This window comes from Bombus pascuorum, chromosome 8, assembly GCF_905332965.1.
Source record: "Bombus pascuorum chromosome 8, iyBomPasc1.1, whole genome shotgun sequence".
Lineage (NCBI taxonomy): Eukaryota > Metazoa > Arthropoda > Insecta > Hymenoptera > Apidae > Bombus > Bombus pascuorum.
The window spans coordinates 14710083-14733638 of record NC_083495.1 but is presented as its reverse complement, the minus strand read 5'-3'; the positions used below and the strand labels follow the sequence as shown (position 1 = coordinate 14733638).

General features: G+C 35.7%; 1 protein-coding gene across 1 annotated transcript in view; it reads right to left on the bottom strand.

Moving 5' to 3' along the window:
- LOC132909914 (uncharacterized) overlaps positions 1-23556 on the bottom strand; it is a 115997-nt gene that overhangs the window by 5299 nt on the left and 87142 nt on the right. The window contains exons 3-4 of the mRNA XM_060965142.1: positions 17522-17655; positions 8883-8973 (exon numbers count right to left, since the gene is read on the bottom strand). Coding sequence (XP_060821125.1) covers positions 8883-8973; positions 17522-17655 — 225 coding nt within the window. The remainder of the gene's footprint in view (positions 1-8882; positions 8974-17521; positions 17656-23556) is intronic.

Genomic DNA, 23556 nt, shown 5'->3' with positions numbered 1-23556 from the left:
CGAGCTTTTTATCAAATTTTATTCGATTAAAAACCTTCTCAAACTCTCCAAATTCATCCCGGAATAAATGCGAATTTAAAATTAGTGTATTAGGTTGTCCCAAAAGTTTCTTTCGTTTCATATCGTACATAATTCAATAAAATAATATAAAACAAAAAATATTGTCCATCTATTACTTCCTTATAGAGCGAAAGAAACTTTTGGGACAACCTAATATCATAACATCTCCGTAAATTAATATTCTAAATAAAATACTGGTATAATAAAATTATTTGCTACGAAAAAAAGTAATCAAACTCGATTAAAGTGTCTTATACATGCAAAGAAAATTCTATCCAAATTTTCTACGAGTAATTCGTGTGATAAATAGGCAAAAGGGAAAAAATCCACTCGCCTCGTTTCATCTTGATCGCGAACACAGTTACCGCGGTAATTTCTTCCACCTGCGCGACCCTCTGCAATCTCCACGTTTCTTTTCATAATTCATTTACTTCAGATCGCGTATCCTTTACGAGCCATCAACCTATCTCCACCTTCTACTTAAATCTGCATGTAATTTAGTTCGGATAAAGTGAATTTATTTGTACCGCTTCTTCGACGTAACTGAATAAGTGCTTTCGTTATTTTTCATTTCCTTTCATGATGTTCGTCCCTATTACACAGGATATCCGACTTAAGAGCACCTTGCTTATTTGTTACACGCAGACATTTTCTCGAAACACGCCGATAGATAGTTTTCTTCCTTGGTATTCGGTTCTACTTCTTCGTTTCCGTATTTGTTCCGTCTTTGTGCGCTCTTTGTGTCGGATGACAGAAGAATTTCCTCTCGTGGATATTCGTTATTCGACATACTCGCTTAGTGCTTTTCTCTTGATGGGAGTTCAGTCGTAGAAACGGTATCACGTCCAACGATTCTAAGGAAACGCTTCTACGATTGTAGCGCGATTTAAAACGAGGAATGCAAAGGTATTTGTTTCCGTTTCCTTTTCGTTTGTTTTATTAGAAGAAGTATTGCTTATTAGGTAAAGCATGATTCCACTTTACTTGGTTGTTAAATTGTTTTCCACGATACTGAACACGTTCGAAGAATTTCATGCTTGAATGGAAGAATTGACTAGTTAATCTAAAAACAAGTAACATCTACATTTCTAGATTTTTAAATTCCCATATTCTTACCAATATTTCCTACATTATATATTCTAATGAAATAATTCATACCGTAATAAAAAAAAATATAAAAAAGATAGTGACCAAAATTTACGATTGCGTAAACGTTCTGAAATACGAATTTCTTTATTCGTAGAAATGGCACAGCTGCGTTTACAAGCACGCCATCGTTGAGTTCTGTTCAGTTGTTAAGTAGACAGTGCGCTAGAAACGTGTTCGAAATGTTTAGTGAAATGTTTATCTCTACGGTGCAATTCCGAAAGCGACGAGACTGCCTCGTTCACACAGTTTCACTTTAGAAGTTTCATGTAACAAAAATTCATGTAGATCTTTCTTCAAATTAATATTATTCGCGTGATCGAGTACTAAGACTCTGATTAAAAATGTTATGATCGAAAGATTTCTCAAATATCAAAATTTTCTTCTTATTAAATCTTCCTCTCTTGATACGATCGCAGTAGAAGTATTATATTCAACCTTTCTCGATAAACCACGCTCTCTTTTCTTATTGAGACTGTTTTTCGTAATGGGATTCATCTGTTTCCGAATGAATTCTTTTTTTAAATGGATTACATACATATACGTATATAGGAGTGTCTCTTATTCGATAAAATTATTTATTACTTTGGTAGAATATTTATAAATAACGAAAGAAATTATAACTCTTCCAGTTACAGTAAAAGGCTACATTTTTCTAAAAAAGAACTAATTTCACATATAGAATTAATGAGAAAATATAACATACTTTTATTCTTCTTATTTGGTGGAACACCAGATAAAATCTCATTTCTTCCAAATTTGTCTATTTCTCTCAGTTTTTCTTCTTTCCTTTACGTCAAACATCTAAAACAACAACTGGAAGCAAACAAGACCAAAGTTAAAATCCATCAACCGCCTATCACAAGAACTTACCTCGACGGCTGTTCTCGCTTTCGTTCAACTTTAGCATTTTCCGAAAAAATTCCAGCGTTCCTCGCTTTTTCTTTTCCCAACGCCGTCCGCGTCTCCGAGGATACAACGTGTCTCAAGCAAGGTGCATTGCGGTTCTGTAATTGGACACCACTAATGCACCTCAACCTCGTTTGTCGAACGTGAAGGGAATGAAAAGGAAGAAACAGGAAAGATCGAGCAGCCGCTAAGAACGAGAGGAAAAGGAGGAAAAGGAGGAAGGAAGGAAGGATGGAAAGGAGAAAATGAAAAAAAGTGTAAGTCGATACGGAAGGCGTCGTTATTTGGTTTATTCGTTCATCCGATCTGTTTCCCCTTTGGCTCGCTAGTTTCTACGGTGCTAGTATATTCTTGTTTCCTCGTTCGAACCTTCTCGTGCTTTATTTGCCGAATACTTGTATTTATACTCCACGATATAAAGAGAAACCTTAATTGGCCAATTTAATGAAAATTTTCGGAATTTGAAATGTAATGTAGCGTCGATATAAAATCAGACAAGAATTTCGTATTTTTTTTTTTTTTTATTTTATTTTGATTATTTTACAATTTGTCCTTATGGACATTTGGTAAAGTGTTATATCTTGTTGGTGAAGAAAAAAAAAATAAAATAAAAATAAATATAGCATGTGGATGGCTACCCCCAGCGGGGAAGAATTTCGTATGACGTTAATTTGCAGTCGACTTATTGTGATATGAGTCGAAATTTGAGCAGTGCGAAATTAATCGCGTGTTTCATACTCTAAAAGGATCGTTCGTTTAGTTTTATATTTAACTAAATTCTAAGTGCGTTCACTGCTAAATCTTTTCGCAACTTCGAAGAATATATTAGATCTTTTTACAATAAGGAAAAAACAAAATTGTAACTAATTGTCTCATATGGCTCTCATTCCTCTAATGGGCAGTTAGTTCTTCTACGTTATATTATATTTATTGTAAGTGTTCTAAATAAAGTTTAGTGAGATTATCCCATTTTTGACAAGGTTCAGACACGTTATCTGCAGCGAGCATCGCATGTTACTCACAGATCACCATAACTCACGTTTTACAAAGGGTTCGATCAATAAATTTGTGTCAGAAACATTTCTGAGAAACGGTAGCTACGGATTAATATGAGTTATGTCAGCTCCCCTTCATTCAAAATCAGATATTTAAAAACACGAAACTCGCACGTTTTAACATTGCCCATTTAAATCGCACGATGTACATCGAATTCTACAAGCAAGTCTTATTTCGCAAATCTATCGCATCAGATACTATTACCAGATTAAATTTATTGTTTCCTATCGCAACTGAACACGAAAAGGTGCATTTTCATCCAGAAATAAACTATTGACATCAGACGATGTGACCCTTAAGACGAAGTAAAATTGATCCGATACGCTTCGTTAGATCACCAAAAATACGTGAGATATTTTGGAGTCTCTTTTAAATGCTTCACCCTATATGTATTGTAATAATTACAAAACTCTAACCAATTTCAATTACGATCATTTTATTCTATAATCTTAATCTATACGCGGGCTAATTATACAATTCCTATCACATACGTTGACTAAAATAATCGATCGATAAAACACCTCGGCATAATGCAAACGAAAACACATAAACTGTATTCCAATTACTCCATCCACGCTCGCAAGACACCATATATCTTCAACTTCTCTCCATCTATCACCTACGAACTCTCTTTCTTCTTTTAATTTCCAAGTTCTACGTTCTCATTCCTGATCAACCCGACACCTCCTCCCGCTTTCTTCCTTTCATATCACCAGATCCGGGTTTCGTTCACCTTTCCGCGCAGCTATTCCATCTTGTCCGCTGTAACACGTCGGAAACCGCCACCACTCGAGTTGCCGCGCGTCAGTCGATACTCTTCAGCCACGCGCGCGTTTTTCATATTTCATTCCTTCCGGCGGGCCTGTACCTCCCGCGGCTTTGTCGTTCGTTTGTCGTCGGCACCCTTAATTCTCTGTTTCGCCGAGAACACACACCGATTTTCTTCGTCTTCTCCTTCTCACGTCGCTTTATTATCCGTCCTCTGCAATCCGGCAGCGCCGTGACTTTCTTCCTTTCCGCAATTTCCCCGTTCGTTCGTTTTTGTGCTTTGTCATCTGGCCAGTCCTCGCGTATTTTCCGCCATCTTTACCTCGACCCCCCTTCCGTGTTCTTTTTATTTCTCTCAGCTATCGCGGTCCAGAGCCTCGGATTTCATATTATTTCCTACGCGCTTCGTGTTTCCTCTGTACCGTGTGCCGCGTTCGTCTCCTGCGGCCCATTATCCTTCCCCCGAGCAGTTCCTTCCATCTCCAATACGCGTATAGTACACGTATATAACATTGTTGTTTTCCCTTACTCGGTTTCCACGACGTTTCGCTTTCTCATTTTCCGCGTCTCGTAACAGAGCCTCCACCAACTTTCTGATCCAGCCATCTCGTAGGAATGGTCGTTAGACGCGATTCGAGGTTAAATTCCGCGGTGGAAATTGCGTGTATGGTCTGATTTAAGTTTAAGTTAAGCGTAGTGTAAATAATCGGCTAATGCAAGTAATTTTCATATTTCGGCAAAGGTTAGAAAGTCATTAATTAAAGTTACTTACTGCCTTCTGAATTTAATAATACGAAGTATCTTTTAACATCGTCGAAATAGATCGTTTTATATAAAAACAGTGACATTACTAATTAACATTACGGAATAGTTGCTTCAAGTAGGAAGATTGTCTAGGAGTTGTATTAAAAGTTCATTCTGCAAAAATAACCTGCAAAGGGAAACGGAATTAAGCGAAGAAAAAAAGAAAGTGAATACGATGAAACAAAGTCGAGGCAATTTCACCAGTTCCAGTCTAAAATTCTATCGCTTAGTATTTTTTGAAATGGTTCCCATCAGGCTAATACAATTTTGCAGAAATTAGTTTTACGAAACGGACAAAAGCTTCGGAGAAATTAAAATGAACGAGGCTCTTTGTATACACAGTTTGACCCAGAGCAGAGTGAGCGCCTCTTGAGCCATGGTATATCTCGAATTCATATTTCACCTTATCGCTAAATTGCTCTCTGTATGTTCAATCCCTGCTCCGCTCTCACTGTCCGTGGAGGAGTTAAAATTCCCTTGGCTTTACACAAGATGTGTCGATAAATTTTCTAAATGGTGTTCTTAGAAAATTTTCTGAGACTCTTTCCTTAAGAAAACACGGAGACATAGATTTTAGATAATGTTTAAATGATTACGCTTACGTAATAAGTTATTAGGCGCCACTTTTGATGCCGTAGCTAATTATCTAAGAAATTATGTACCATATGTCGTATTACATATAATTAATTATACGAAATAATCGAGTTTAAGCTGTAAGTGGTCATATTTCAAAAAGTATGTCACGTTGAAAAGATTGTTATTCGACAATTGAGTCAAATTTCCAATTACATAAAAGATATAACTTAGAAAACACGAAGCTGGCACCCCGCTGGGGGTAGCCACCCACATGCTATATTTATTTATTTTTTTTTTTATTTACCAATGAGATATAACACTTTACCAAATGTCCTTCAGAAAAAATTGTAAAAACCAGAATAAAATAAAAAAAAATTTCCAATTGGCCTAGGTATTAAGGTTATTTCGATTTTTTAACGGTGTATGTTTGTATCCCAACAAAATGGGATGTCATAACATAACGAGACGTAATCGAATAATCTTGCAATAACATAGTCTGTTTAACGTTCCAAAAGAGCTTCTCCTGTTTGATCGAATGCTTTTTAAATATTCCTAAAATATCTTACGTAACGTAAATCACGCGTACATTTATTCCAAAAATGGAAACTTCGTGTTCTAGCTACACTCCGAATCTGAAATCCTGACAGCCGAATCTTTCGCCATCTTTTTACTTGTAGGTAGGTATTATTAGATAATAATAGCTATTGATTCATGCCCTTTCCTTCGTCAAAAACGTATCAACGAACCTGCCATCTCTCACAAAACCATAACAACAGAACACGAAAATATCTATTATTAGCACTGTCACAAAATCATAAAAATAACGCGCACAATGACTTCACGACGAATTTCACAAACATTAGAAACCATACAACTGACAAGTACACGATTCGATAAAGAGCACTTCTAAGACACCAGGTCGCTTGAACTTGCCTCGTATTATCGTTGGTCCCGTTGTTCTTACGTCATCGCAGTCACAGTCGCTCGTCATAGTCGAGGTCAGAGCTTCACAAGTTTGCCCTCTCTCGTGGCGAGGGTGCTGCAGCTCGAGATAGAGTCGCCGATTCTCGATTGCTTCGAAGTATCCACTCGCTGCGAGCTGAATGCTTCTCCATCTTCGACAAAGCGCGATAATCCGACCAAACTTTTGTTCGACGAAGACGCTGGCTCGGAACAAGAGCGAGGGAGGAAGCATGGATACAGGATGGTGACTGAAGGAGCAGATAGAGCGAAGAGCGAGAGAGAGAGGATACGCAAGAATTGAATATCTATTATTCCGGCGGCTCGACGATGAAACGTTGAAGAGGGTGACTCGGTGATCCTCGAAAGTTCACCTCGTTCTTTTAGATTGCGTCGTTACACTATTTTCTTGGCGAAACCGAAGAGGCTTTCTGCTGTCAGCCGGTCGTTCGATGCTTTTCAGCTGGAGAACTTTAATGGATAAATGTTCGATTCGTCTTGTTTTTCGGTCAGGGAACAGAGATGATCGATGAGGGAACTAATGATAAAGTATATGACGATAGAGGGCAAGAACGATAAAGTACAAGAACAATGTTAAAAATAGACGAACTTTCGAAGTCATCTGGATTGAGAAATTCTTTCATAGCGTGACTCTGCATATTCCGTGGAAATAATAATGGAAAGAGATCCGAAGACGTGTTTCATATGCGAGAACTTTACAAATTTTCTACAAAAGTTGCATCGTACGATATTTCTTTAAAATTATCATTCTATTATTCGCGTGAATAATTTTCAAGAGTAACGTCAATAGCGATAAAATTTATAGCCCCAGTTGTGACGGTCCATTGAAATATGTTTGCTTAACTCGGTTGAACATTAATTTCTGGAAATCTGTTTACTCGTAGGAATTCGGTTGTGTTTCCCAATACTATTCTATCGATCGATGTTCAGTTGTTCGGTAGATGATGCACGAGAAACGTGTCTAAAACGCATCGTGTTCGTTTGTGTGGAACGACTGTAGAAGCACCACGAACGTATTTATCTAACAATATCCAAACAAATTAGATTAGGGATCGAATCAGAAAATTTGTACAATACGATCAGAGCGACTCTTAAGAGACTCGGAAGAATGTTATAAATATCCATATAATTTCATACAAATTATAATTACGATATAAATAAATATCAATTGATAACGAAAAATTATTTCGCTATCGTTTAAACGTGCCTACTATTCGTTTCATGAAATATTAAACCGTAATGTTTAACTTGGCAAAACGACATTAGCTTTTAAACCGCGTTATCATTGAAACAAGAACATTTCACTAATTTCCAATAGATTAACGCAATAATTTACAAAAATAAATCTCTGAAATGTTATTAACGCGAACAGCAAATACTCCTATAATCGTTATTTAACTAGAATACACATAGTATTTGCAAGATATTTGTAATACATTAATAACATGCTATTAGTTACGCCATTCATTATGGATAATAGTTCGGTATTGAATTTGTTATGCGTAAACAGTGTTATGAATTATGAATCCGAATATATATTAGAGGAAGCAATCCTTCATTTATCGAGCAAAGAAGGATTATTGTACGCGGGAAGGGAGAAAATTGAATGTGTTAGGTCGATAGGTGGATAACGTGGCATTAAAAGAAGATCATCGATCCCTCCGATTTCCTTGGAAATTTCCATTTCTCCCGAATGTAATACGTTAAGGCTGAAAGTGGGTGTGATTTGTCTGCTCAACGATATGACAGCTTCTTTCGTGCTTGAGATCCGTCTTCCAAAGGATCGAATAATATTTTTATCACAAATATATATTTAATCTTGTAGAATATCTCGTCGGAAAATATTATTATTTAAAAATGTTATTTTCATTAGAAACTTGTCTCATATATATGCGTATACCTATAAGAATATTATTAGCAGACAAAATTGTTAATATAGAAATACTTTGACTTAGAATAAGCATTTTTTACGTTACACGTTTTATTACAATTTTGGTATACGAATATTTAGGAAAGAATGGTGTCTAACTTTCAAAGAGTGTTAAAATGAACGTTGTATGAAAAATCATTCAAGACTTGGTTCAGCAAAGTGCAAGATTAATATCGTTACTTTATTATAAAATTCTGATCAAAAGAAACATCGCAACCGCCAAGATTTTTAAAACGCATCAATCTTTCCCAAATATCATAAATGTCGACTTATGACCTCAACCGAGTCGCTAATAACCTGTTATAGTGATCGATACGAGTCTAAAGGATCAATTAAGAAATACAGAACGGTTTGACGTTATTCCAACTCGATCGATAAATTATGGAAAATATTCAACGACAAGTAATTTGTTTGCACGAGTGAAAGCTCGTCCAATTTCTTAAAGAGCCACGTATACATGTGGAGAGATTCAGAGCCGCGATCGATCGATCGAATTTATTCAAGAAAGAATCGTGTCACGGGAAAAATAGCGAAGGACGGGCGGTGCTTTACGCGCTAACAAATAATAGATCGCGTTGCGATGATCGAGAGGGCCATTTATCTTCGGTGAATCACGGACCACGAAAGGAAAGAATAATGACAAAACGCTTACCTTGCCGGAGCCCCTCGAGTTGCATAAGAGAACGCCGGCAGCGTGGATCCTGTACTCTTTGTCGAGTTGCTCGTGTTGTCCTTGAATCTTCCTGTCGGCAAAGCGAACGAAGTTGCGTTACATAATAGATCCATCGTTCATTAATATAGAAAAGAAAAGATAAGTCTTGTCTTAAGCGTTATCGTTTTTTCATTTTCGATTTTCTATAAAATATCGTTTCGTGTCTGACAAAGCTTTTAAACTGTCTATTTTCTTAATTAGTATTTAGTCTTTAAGGGGTGCAGGTTTTAAAAAGATTGACGGATTGGTAGAAACGAGACGATCGAAAGCTTGATGTAATATTTTTGTAACATCGTGTGCTAAAAACATGATATCGAATTAGATAAATATTCCGTTATACAGGTGCAGAATCACGTTACGCGATATTTCCGAAGATGTGTTTTATTTGCGCGAACGTCTCAGTTACAGTATAAAGCTCGGTCGAAAAGTTCTCGACAGAGATGTAAACTTCCTGTCACTTGTACTAAACTATTACTCACTTGTACTCTGACTTTTAAACTTCTTTATGTTTGTTGAATACAACTTTCCGATTCCCCATCTTCCCATAGAAGATACAGTTAATATTTCCCGTAGACTTGTTAACAAGCATTTCTTTAATTTTCCTGGTACTTTCATAAAGTACCCGCCGTCTTTCTTACCGAACCATCTTTTCGCACAAATTTTCCACTGATATCCAACAAAAAGCTTTTAAACTCTCAGTTTCTCAATTCATTTTCATCGTCATTTTTATCAATTTTCCCTATTATCTATTAAACGGTATATCATATATAAAAAAAGGTATATTGTCCAAGCCCATAAGAACGATCAAAATAAGATATCCATAAATGTTATACGTTATGCGATCTCGTACGATCGCTATAATCAATTATTAAACATATTATCACAATCGGTTTGCAGCAAAGGCATATCCTCGACTAGTATCGTGCTTCTCTAATTAATCATCCCCAAACATCGAAGCCAGCCTTCGTTGCTGCATCCCCTCTACCAGTATCGAACTTCATTCCACACGTACGTAGATGTTTACGCGTTTTCTAATTTTTCTTAGTCAACCTCAGCCGAGCAAAGTAACTCTAAATCAGCCTTGCAAACGTCTCACTAAACGGCTCGAGTCTCGGAGCGTAAGAAGTTCATTTGTACGCAAACACATGACCCGTTAATTCGTTTGGGTAGGTTTCGTTCGACGCTTTAATTCGCTTATTAGATCGTAGCAGGACTAGTGCTTAATTCGCCTTTACGAACTAGTCGCGCAAAGTGACTCGACGAAAAGATCTCGGCGTTTCACGGTTGCTTTCCCAGAGAAAATAAAGAAGAAGAGAAAAAACAGAGGGACAAAGCGTTAAAGCGAGCGAACAGCCGAAGCAAAGGTGGGTCGTGCAGACGAATTTTTCCAAGCGAGTTCCACGGTCACGGTGATTTACGAATCGAAGAAGTTCCACCGATGGGCGAACGTCTTCGCGGAAAGTTCGGCAATTACGAGCGAGCAAACAGCCTTACAAATTCATGGCGCGAATCAACCGGCCGTCGGTTCCTCCGGTGAACGCCCGCAGCCGATGGCCCGCCATCTAAATTGAATACGCTCTTTCTATTTCGCTCCTTTCGATGACTTCCGCTGCTTTTCGTTTCCACTGGTTTATTTGCGTTTGACGTGCTGTGTACATTTTTAACGGATATTTACTTGAAATCTGATTCGTTGAAAATTGAGATTCGTTGTTGCAGGATCGCAGAGTTTCGTTAAATAATAGGCAGATCTTCATTGGAATGGATATAGAACGACACGACATGTATATCTGTATACATTTGCTTCTTGTCACACAGGAAATTCAAGGAACGTGATTCTTTTGTAATTTTTATTGCAGAGAAATATAGAAATATTGGCTCATCCCATAAGTAATGCGGTTTCTCTGAGAGCTCGTTCGGTTTAAAACAATGAAAGTTGCTATTGTAGAAGTTTTTGTGAAACTGGAATGAAAATCTTAGAAGGAAAGTATAATGAATCATAAAATATACGGAAAAATTCGTCGTTAATCGATTTTCAGGAGAGTTTTTATTTTCGTCTGGTATATGAAAATCAGCGACTGTGTTATTTATAGGATAATCTAAGTCGTGTAATTTTTTGTGGCCGTTATCAAAATAAGACATATATGTTAAGATATAATTTTTAAGATATTTTCATTTGTACGTTATCTGAACACGTCCTGTTCTCTTCAAAAATTACAATTTTATCTAATCATACGCAAAAAAACGGATCTAGCACGTTATTATTAATAACGAAGGTGATTATTTAACGTCGTTTATCTGTCAGGGAATCCTTCGTCTCATAATTTATAATTCGTACAATATTCTATAATGTAGTTGTACCGCAACCAGAGTAGAGTCACTACTTTTTTAATCAGTTTAACTAGCATCGTGACAGCGTCCTATGTGTGTAGCTCACTAAAGATTGAGCGAATAAACCACCCAACCACCCCACTCAAGACTCGTATATCACTGTCGGCGCGTGGTTCATCCACGGGGTTACCTCGAAATCCCTAAACAATCTAGATTCTCTCACTCCGTCCTATGGGTATTTGCAATGACAGCATGTGTGTCATACTCGCGGCCACATGATTATCACGCGAAATAGAAAACCTGACAAGGGAAACTGCTTTCGAGGGAAAATGTTTCAAAATACCTATTTTTCCAGGATGTAATAACAGTTTGACATCGTTGAATATTGAATTATTAATGCAAACAACTGTTTTCCCCGCATTGAACACACGTGTTGCAGTGCCTCCACTATATCGGGTTTCATTTACTTTTCCAATATCGATTTTATTTTAGAAAGAGTTTTATAAAAGTTCATCAATTACGCTCTTCACAATATGTCGTCATTTACATTGATTTAGCGTTCAAACACAGGGCAAATGTTATAAATAGAGCAAAATGATAAACATAATGCTTATAAAGAATGTAAAAAGTTAATTTCTCTTCGTAACTTGTTCGATTTTAGAATCTCGCAAGAAATTAAACGCACGACAAACTTGGTGTTATTCAGTGTTCGCGTAATTCAACGCAATGGCGTAATCAAGCACAATGACTTGGAAATGCGACGAGAATGGGAGAATGACTATTAAATTAACGAGCGTGAATTCACGTGGGAATTTTTAAGAATCTTTTACCGCTACACTATGCTTGTTGGCGAAAATGTTTTTAAAACGTGGAACCACTCGGTCGATTTTATCATAACCGAAGACAAAGTTAGTCTCCGCAAAATCTTTCTGAATATTTTACGCGTATGCTTATCTGAAGGGACAGACGCTTTTGGAAAAGCACGAAAACCGGCGCTCGTCGAAGTCGTTGAATAAATTTCATTATTAAGTAAAATTATCTTTCTAAAGTTCTTCCGAAGTGTTGGAGTAAAGAATTGCGCGAAGGCGATTTAACTTTTAAACGTTTCGAAGAAGAAGTATCCAGCGAATGATAAGAAAAAAGGTAGAGAAAAATGACAATCCTTGAAAGGGACAATTGCTTTTGAGAAGAAGAAAAGCTTTAAAAGATATTCGTTTCAGAAATAGTATAATATAATGTATGAAATGGCGGCCCTATTTTTGCAATAAAAAATTGTCCTTCTTATGTCATCTATACCGTCTCTACGTACAATTTTTATTTCGTTGAAGACACCGAATAAAACAACAAAAACTAACTCAAAATCGATCAGAATCAAACCACATTTTAAACACGCTATAAATTCACAGTCGAATAATATTCGTCGTATCAAACTTTTTCACTTCTGAATATGAAATTTAATTTTTTAATAACTAATATCCATTGGAGGATGTTTCTTGGAATAGTTAACAAACTGAAAAAATTCCTCGTCGCACCAAACACCTCGGATACAAAGACTCCTTTCACGAAAATATTCCACCATCGTACCACGCTTCCATCTCCAACAGGAAGAAACGAAAAGTCGCAAGAATCGAACATCGAGCACTGCGTTCTCTCGTGATTCGCGCGTCGCTCCTTCGTTCAATTTCTCGGCTCTCTATTCTCGAGAGGAATCGTCAATTATTCCCTTGTTTCTCGCACGTGTTTGCCACGGAACGCGAAACGAGTGGAGTCGCTTTTGACTCGAAACGCTTAATTGGACTCGCGGAAACGATGGAACTCGGCGCGTCGTGATGCCGGTAAATTCGTCGTCGGTGTATAATCGACGAGGCGCGCCTCCAAGCGTCCGCAAACAGCGCCGAAACGCCGCACCGCGAGAAGCTGTGTAAACACCGCCCACCAGACGAGGAGAAAAAAACGATGAAAAAAAGAAATGCTCGGCTTTACATATCGCTGACTCGAGAATTTTCTCCTCGGGCTGTCGTTGAGACTCTCGAGACGCTTGCGGACGCGAGCGTCTCGCTAGACGCCGCTCCTAATTTTCGGGATTTCAGAAATCCGCGTATGCACCTGTTAACGTGATCCTCCGAGGCTGGATTTATTATCAAGGACGCTGAACCGAATTTCCTTGGGATAATAATTACGCTAAGAGGGGTGTTAATGCGAAAGGCGATAGTTACGAAAGGATGCTAGAGAAAATATTGCTTGGAAATTATTTTGTAAAAGCTAATCGATGATTTGAGGGTTCGAGTTTTGAAAGTGGAGGTTCTTGGAATTTTTGTCGTCGCGAGTCTTGTGTGTTGTTATTGATATATGTATAACTGTGTGTGGTAGACACACAAATTAGCCGCGTGGTAGTGGCACACGTATGCGAATATGAGTGTATGGAAGTATGTGCGTGCAGGGCGTCTGGAAAATCAGACGAATGTAACTGTTCCGTTGGCAGTGTGATACAGAAGACGGTGAGACAAGGAGAGTGCTGAGACGCAAACGTATATCGACGAAGATCCTGGAAATCGTTTATTAAATAAATCTAAAACTATTTTAATATGAATTCTAAGTGTAACCTTAGCGTTCCTTTACTTTTATTTCGGCGATTAAGATCCACAATTCTCAACAGTTGTGTTTCTAAGAATTGAACGGTGTGCGAGAAAGGTATTGTCCGATGAATTAAGTCAATTTTTCTAGGGAAGTATATTAAGTAACTTTGTTCAGGCTCAAGAAGGTTAAGTGGTATTTGCATAGGAAATTTCTTCTAATTTAATCGTAAATATGTGAAATGCGAATATGTTGTGTCGGATAGAAAAACTTCTGTTGAATCATAATTATACTAAAGAGCGCGTTGTTGGCAACGAGACAGCTGTTCTCGGAGATTAAATTTTACTTTAGACCATTAAATTTAATACGAGAATAGAAATTTTTACGTCGATTCTAAAAATATATTAAATATTCATTTACTAGTTTTTCGTCCATGAAAAATAATATTTACGAAATTAAATACAAACAGATCGCTTAACAACTTCGTACTTTAAATAAATATTGCTTTGTACATTCTCTGTTTATAATACCACCAATGTACAATGGTATTAAAATTTATACAAAGCTACGGAAATTTCTCGCATGCCTGTCGTATACATGATATTGTTAGATTAGACAGAAAAACGAACGTAGTTTGCAGCTGAATTTTTTACAATCTGTATGCTTGTTACATCTACAACTATGAGAGGAATTCTCAGCGAAGAATATTTTTCACCATTTCACTGAAAATACGTTACGGCATTATCCGTTAAAAATTCTAGAACGCTTTTAGATGGAAAGAAACTTTTTAATAAAAATTTCCTCCTACGCTATTGTTATTTATAAATTATCAAAGAAATTTTTCAAGTAACGTTCGCACACAGCTTGTTAAATATTCGTATTCACGGCGCATGATAATATACGAACGTCGTTTCAGGAATGGACTCACCTTTTTCCAATTTTACTTCGTAACAAGCTACGAAAGTCGCTGTTCGTATTTCAAGCAAAAACTGAAATTAAAAATGATACGGAACGTTTCATAAATAATAAGCTGTACAGCGTAGAATTTATATATTCGTTGGCTTGCACTGTAAATAATATTTGCTCCGATCAGAGTTGCATAAAGTTTCGAAATCTAATAAATCTTATAATTAAATAAACGTACATACAAATTCTTAATTTGATCCTATAATATTCCTTCGCAACTTCGCTACAAATATTCTGCGATCTTGTATAACTTTAATCGCAAATTGTTTGAATATTTTACAAGATGTATATCTGGTAGTACTTTGGCAGTTAATTAATTTAAGTATTATGAAATTTAAACGGAGAGATACAAAATTTGCATGGTTGTCCGAAATGTTTCTTTCATTTCATAAGATGATAATAGATGAACAACAATTTCTGTTTTATATTATTTTACTGAATCAGGTATGATTAATTTCGTTCTATTTCTATTATTATGTTCGTGCATAATTGTTGTTATTTTTGTATTCAGAAGTAGGATCACAATAGCTATTATTTTATTCTTTGGATAAATCTACCACACCGTTCTGAGCCGAAAAACCTTTATTGCACTTTCCTACATGGACCAGGGATAAAAGCAAAAGAACATCTTAAACCTATCGATTAAATCTATCGATTGTATCTAGAACAATCTTCTAATTACTGTTTAATGTAACTAACGCATCTTCATATGAATGGCGAGCGCGAACTCACGTTGTCGTTTTCAACAATAATATATCCAATTTAATAGAAATAATTATTAATGCCTTATTGACGGAGAATTTCTGCTGCGAATAGAAATTTTTAGCGAATGAATTCGAATATTTTAGAATATGTTCAAGAGGTTCGTACAACCTAATATATCCGTCTTGCCTCTTTTTCTTTAAATAAGTATACTTTATAGCTCTTCCGTCTTATAACCCCTTCAAACTAATCGAATACTTCAATCTTTATTACGCTATTATGTAGAAACGAAACTTTGATCCGAACGTTTCTAGATATGAATTTCAAGCGATACTGATACGAGGGCTTAAAATTGGGGTGCGGAAGAGAAGTGTATAGTTATTCAAAACTTGGTAAAGAATATATCCATAAAAATGCGTGTAGTCTACGTTGAGTGAAAGAAGTTGTAAAATGAAAAAGATTATATCATCTTTGCCCATTTCAATTTCCCACGAATACGTAAACATCGGCAATCTATCTACAACTAAAATTTGCAAGCCATCTAAAATTTCAATTTGTTACATTTAATTATCCTCTCAAACTACAAAAATTACTCCTTTCAATCCGATTCGCCAACTTTCCAGTTCAAACACCGATACCCGGACGGATATCGCTCGAGTCTGAAGAATCCGTGGAAACGAGATGCAACGCAAACGTCAGGACACAAAATTAGCTGGGCGTAATCGTAGAGACGGGAAATTCATTAATCGCGGTGTACTTTACGCGCGACGAAACGCGCTGCAAGTTCGCAGTTCCGGCATCGACTTCGGGACGACTCGCGCCGGAAGCTACGCGAAACTGCATAATTCCACGGTAGTTTGATCAAATTGTTAGTCCGCCGGAGGACAGCCGCTAATAAATCTTGAACGAGTTAATCCTCTCTGCCATTTGGAGGAAAGAGGGTTGGGAGGAGAAGCTCGGAGCTGGTGTTACGAGGGTCCGGTGCCAACTTGCAAAATATATTATTCGAAGGCTACCGCTCGGTAAAATGAATGTTTCCTTAGTCGAGTTTTTCGTTCTACCGCGGCCATTTCGATAGCTTTTCCAGGCAAGTTTCAAACGCGACGTGACCGGGAAAAGAATTCGCCGATTATTTTCGCCAATGACACGCCATACACCGAGCGTACCTTTTTAACATAAAGTTTTCTTTACATTTTTATATGAATTTTTACTTTCCTCTTCTTTTTCCAGACTTCTGTTTATTATGGAAAAAAGGTTTTGTCTAAGAGGAATTAAAAGCGTTGATTTTCGATAGTCGTTTTGCTTTGTTTTAATCGACAAATGTTTATTTATAGGGGTTTAATGGCATAATACGAAATGAGAGATTGTTAACGCGTTGACTACCCCTGGGATCACCGGAGGTAGCTATTAGACTCGTTATGATACTACAGGGGCCACCGACGATGTTGGAATTGATACAAGTGTTTAAAGCAATGGACAATCTCTCTGAATTTTGCACGCTTCTAGCGTTAAGATAATATTCTGTACGACAATGCAACATAATGCGTGGTAATATGTTTAAACAGTTATAGGTTTTAAACGTATTTCAAAATATATTTCGCTGAAGCAGATGAGAGCATTTTAGAATATGTACGAAACAATTTAAAAGATAAATATGAAATTTCACTTGCATGTATGTATGTGCTTTTATCATTAATATCACTCTCCTTTCCAATATCATAAAGCGACGAAAGAACTTTGACGAGTGTTTTAATAAGAAACACAATGCATTTAATAGAACTCGAATAACATTTCATTTCGTGTAAATGTTCGTTGCTAAATTTCTACAGGGAAATTAAAAAATAGTCCTCGTATATTCGATATAAAATTATTTCATTCGTATTTGTATTATCGTATTATTCTTAACATTTTTATAGTAAAAAAAATACTACACGTCGATAGGAAAGCACACGTGCGTATAACATCGTAAGTAGAGTTTGTCTGACTAAGTGTGTACTAATTCTACTTACGATATGGCGTGCAGCAATTCTTGTCGCTGCTTCTCTTTAACTTTTACGCTTCCCCCTTCTTCGAGTGCAACTTGCAATTCTCTTTGGAGGACCGCTAATTTTCTGCGTTCCCCTTCCAAAAGCAAGGAGGTAACCTGCAACAAAAAGTATAAAATCCTAATTAGAAATTCTGAATATTGAGCATTCAGGAATGATCAAATTTTGATAATATCTTGTAAATAATTACTATCATGGAAAATATATAGGAATTCATTTCGCTATAAATGGTGATAAAGAAAACACTAAGAAATCATTTTATTTAAGAAAAGTTGTAAATTAATAGATATTACTGTCTGAAAACGTAATATATCCTGCATATGATAATGTCTTCTCTTCCCTTAATTACCTACAAACGGTACGTGTTACGAACTAAATACAGACGTGACGTTATATCATGCGATATTCGGTAGACGTGTCATTACCCACAAACGATATCATAACACCAACAGTCGAGAACAACGCACGCTACATACAGTTTTCTTTTTTACCGATAATCAGTCCAATCTCGATCGATCGCGAATCGTCAGACGATAACAGAGATAAATCGTAAAAAAATCTTACAAACTAGAAAATCGATAAAACAATCTATCTAAGCAACCCATGGCGCGTAATTCGAAAATTTTACCGATGCGTTCTCTTCGATCTTACCGTAATCTCCAATGCTATAATTCCTTCTTCCAATACATAAAAACGAACTTGGAAGGAGAATAATTCCTTACACAAGTAAAGGGAGGGAAGAAAAGTTTTCTTAGAAAACTTCTTCCAGGAACGAAGGATCGAGCGTGGCGCGAAATTTGCTTTCCTGTTTAGCGCGATAACGATCTCCTGGTCTCCGTTTCTTGGTCGTGTTCTTCTCTAGGTGCATGCAACGTTTGCACGGCGATGTACCGGGTGTAGGTGCATCCACGTGTGTGTCTACGGCCACGTACCTCGCTGAAATACGTGGAACTTGCCTAGATATATTCGAGGAGATACGAGAACAAGCGGCATAAGACGCGAATACGCGATCTACTAGTTTAACCTGCATGCGAATGCGTCTCGTAATTGGTTTAAACCACTGAATTTCTTACGAGTGTGTGATTTATTATTCTCAGATTATGCGAATTCGAGATTGGCCGAGTTTATATCTTTCCTGTGGATTCGAGGTGTTTACCGTGGTAAGCGTCGTGGTGAACTTCCGGTGAATGATAGTACTAGGTATTTGTGTTGTGGCGAATGAATAAATCTGTGCTAATTGTATGGAGTGAAAATGGAAACTGAAATAATTTATAGAGTTGGAAATTGGACTACAGGATTGATTAATTCTGGCGAATTTGCAAAATTAATGGAGTTAGGTATTCAAATTAAACTATGGTTCAGAGGCGATTAAAGTTGTAATAATAATAAATGGCCAATCGAAGATTAATTGGATTCGAACATTTTGCAGGACAGGACTTAAATTTCTTATGTTAGAGTTATGAGAATCCAATGAATTATATAACAATCATTAAAAAAGTATTTCTGATATACTTGCAAGACAAAAGTATAATCCAAATATAAAAAATTCTGTCAATTTCCTAGAATTAGTAATCAGAATTTTAACGTTCTGCAATTAAGGAAGAGAACATAGAAATTTTTTTTTTTTTTATTTTATTTTGGTTATTTTACAATTTGTCCTTGCGGACATTTGGTAAAGTGTTATATCTTGTTGGTGAAGAAAAAAAGAAATATAAATAAAAAATAATATAGCATGTGGGCGGCTACCCCCAGCGGGGTGCCAGCTTCGTTTTTTCTAAGTTATATCTTTTATGAAACATAGAAATTATACGTACGATTCTTTAATTTAGAAATTTACGATCATCGGAACCGTAATTTCTTCGTGAGATTCGCATCCCATGAAACGACGTGGTTACCGAAAAGATAAGAAAAAGTGGAGATTATAGAAAAATTACAGGAATGAAAGGCTTTTCGAAAGGTCTAGGAAAAAGGAGGGATCGTGCGCGTTCATTGGACAATAGGAGAAAACAAGGCAATGAAACAGCGTATACTTTCGAGCTGTTAACAAACTGCGATATGGTATCGTTTGTTGTAGTTAGGCAACACTCACTTTAGCCAGTAATCCAGGAAACTTTATCGTGACATCACATTTTCGCGTCAAGTGGATCGAAAGGCTGTTATCAGTTGCAGCCGAGCTTCGATAGTACGAGTTATTGACTCGCGGAATGGTGGTCAGCTATCGAGTAAAAAGAGCAGAACGTCAATGATCATTCGCGATGACTAGAATTTTATTCTTTCGAAAATGATATCGTTGCAAAGATATTAAATATTTGAATTTAGCCGAATTGACTTCGATTTACATTAGATCGTTCTAAAAGTTTCTTTCGTTTTATAAGAAAATAATGCACAACATTTTCCATTTTATATTATTTTATCGAATTACGTATGATCCATTTTGTTCTATCAAGATGAAGATCACAACGTTTGACTGATTAGGTTTCATGTTTGTATAAAGATGCGTCGTTGCAAAAGACGTGTCTGTAAAAGAAAGACACTTTTCGGGTAACCTAATATATGCGAACTGTCGTATGCAAATTTGAATATTTTCGATAGAAATGTTGTTTCACTATAATTAAACGTCAGATTAAGAAAGTAAATTCACTAAGTAAGATAAGAATATCATGGTATTTAACTAGTTACGATAAAAATACGCACAATCAAAAGAAAGACACTTTTAGGACAACCTAATACATGTAAATTGAAGAAATATTATTTCACTACAATTAAACATCAGATTAAGAAAGTAAAATCAACCAAGTATGATAAGAATATAATGGTATTTAACTAGTTACGTTAAAAATACGTACAATCAAAAGAATGACACTTTTAGGACAATCTAATACATGCAAATTGAAGAAATATTATTTCAGTACAATTAAACATCAGATTAAGAAAATAAAATCAACTAAGTATGATAAGAATATAATGGTATTTAACTAGTTACGATAAAAATACGTACAATCAAAAGAAAAACACTTTTCGGACAACCTAATACATGCAAATTGAAGAAATATTATTTCACTACAATTAAACATCAGATTAAGAAAGTAAATTCACTAAGTAAGATAAGAATATCATGGTATTTAACTAGTTACGATAAAAATACGGACAATCAAAAGAAAGACACTTTTAGGACAACCTAATACATGTAAATTGAAGAAATATTATTTCACTACAATTAAACATCAGATTAAGAAAATAAAATCAACTAAGTATGATAAGAATATAATGGTATTTAACTAGTTACGATAAAAATACGTACAATCAAAAGGAAGACACTTTTAGGACAACCTAATATATGCAAATTGTCGTGTACAAATTTGAATATTTTCGATAAAAATATTATTTTACTACAATTAAACATCAGATTAAGAAAGTAAATTCACTAAGTAAGATAAAAATATAATGGTATTTAACTAGTTACGATAAAAATACGGACAATCAAAAGAAAGACACTTTTAGGACAATCTAATACATGCAAATTGAAGAAATATTATTTCACTACAATTAAACATCAGTTTAAGAAAGTAAAATCACTAAGTAAAATAAAAATATAATGGTATTTAACTAGTTACGTTAAAAATACGTACAATATACTTGTTTATAAACTTGATCTACATATTCCTTTAAAATTCTGTCTTATTTTACATTACTGAGCTACTTAAAATTTCTTCCTATATTTATCGTCCAATTTCTTCCCAAGGTGCAATTAACAATCAACTAAGTACAATAATTTTTAATTCAACAGACATCTTCATTCGATCGTTCATCGATGGCGCTGATCGACAAAAAAAAAAAAAAAAAACGAATGGAAAATTGAACTTCCCAACTTGGAAAACAGTTTTATTCATACGATATACGTTGAAACTGAGGAGGAAGATATTTCTCACTAAATCAGCTAGTACGATCACCTGGCAGTTGAGTGACGTTACTCGGCTACGCAGATTATTAAAGATATAATTCTCCATGTTAGGTATAACAGTTTCTTTTTCCATCGAACTAACAAGAATATCGGATTACGACAGACAGGATAATAGCTTAGATCTTCGTAATCGTCTTTTAACGTAGCGACTATAGGAAGGGCGTAATTAAAGAATTACGTAAACTCGCATTTCGACAGACATCCTGCCGAATCATATTTCTAACTGTTCGTTTTCAGGAAAAAGCAACAACGATCGATACCAGGCAAATTGTTCCTGCTTCGTCTTTATTATTCTTCGTTCTCTTCTCCTTCTTCTTTCTCTTGTCATCGTGACGATGGTCTTTCGCATGCTTAAACAAACATAAGCGTTTGTTGATGAAAGAGAAAACCTGTCTTCCTTCATGGATGAAGGTTTAACGTGCGTTTTATTACGGGAAATGGACGCTCCTTGAAGTTTGATATGTAAATTTAAATACCTGGACGTTTGAGTTTTTCAAAACGTTTTAAATAAACTCTGCCTATCATCTAACTCGAAACTATTGCGTTTATCGTATTCGTATATTTTATTCTTTTATCTGTTAATTCTTTTTACGAACTGTCAGTATATTATAATTAAATTTCCTCCATCGTCCTCTATCGTTTTATTCGTGGAACAAGATTCCCTGTCATTTTAGAAATTTAGATACGTCTGCCATTTTACAATATTGAAATTAAAATACTTTCTGAACTAATGAAACTTTGACATAAATAAATCGACGCTTTTTTTACGAGAAACGACAAATTACATTGATGTATTAAAGAATGTAAGATCTCATTTTAAAGAACGTAAGTTCTTGGTCAGTGACCTAGCTTGACCTTAATGCATCCACGTGGAAACATTCTACTTACATTTTCCGATGTCTCCCTCGACCTCTCGTAACCCTTAAAAGCATTCTATTCCTACTCATAGCATATTCCTTCAAGTATAGTAGATTATCATCAACCGTTCTACATACGTAGGTTCTCTAAAAAGATCACAAGATTTTAAAGACTTTTAGCGTTCGAAGAATAAAAAATGTTTAATCAACGAATATTAAAATATCAACATCTAGACTGTCGAATATTGCTGATCAAGGTATCGTTGATGTATATGATTAATTGCTATATCAAATATCAATTTTCATTTTACCCCAATATTCATTTCGTATTACTAACAATTACATCGTTTTTTCTCGTGCAAACGTTTTCGATTTCACACGTATAATTATTATATCGAAGCCATAAATTATTTGTTTCCTTTCTTTGGCAAAATCATAGTCAAAATGTATTGACTGACGTTTCAATTACGATCTCGTCCCAGTAACGATTCTTTAATACTCCAGAAACCGCAAACATAATTTTCTTGTTAATATTTATTAAATATTTATATATAATTTGATCGTTATTTGTCAACGGCAAAAATTACAAGCATCGATTTCACATCATCGCTCGACAGACTTACGAAACAAAATTATTAAAAAAGAAAAAAAAAAACAAATCAAAAGCCATCAGAAAAACGAGCCACGATGCAAATGCACCGCGAAGTCCGATCGAATTTCGTGAAATTGCAACCGGTGCAAAAATAACTCGACCTCGTTCGCGATTCGATCGATCGGCTGGACTTTCCGATCGCGGAAAAAGCGACTCGAGAAAAATCGCTCCGTTACGGCCTCGATTAACACCTTAACGACAAAGCATGCCAAATAGTATCTTAACTACGACGTACATTATCCGTGGCGAATACGAATTAACATTTTATTAAATTAAATAATCACACTGCAGACCATAAACACCAGGATGCCTGTATAGTTGTTACGTTTATTTATTACGTACACTCTAACAAATAATATCTCTCGCTACGTGAAAACACAAATGATGCGAATATGCGATGACAAATTTATAATAAGATAATTATATAATATAAAATCAAGGGAAAGCATACAACTTGTTCTAAATATTAGTATCCTTTTGTACAACAAATTACAAATTAGGTATAGATCATCGATTTGTTTTTATAATT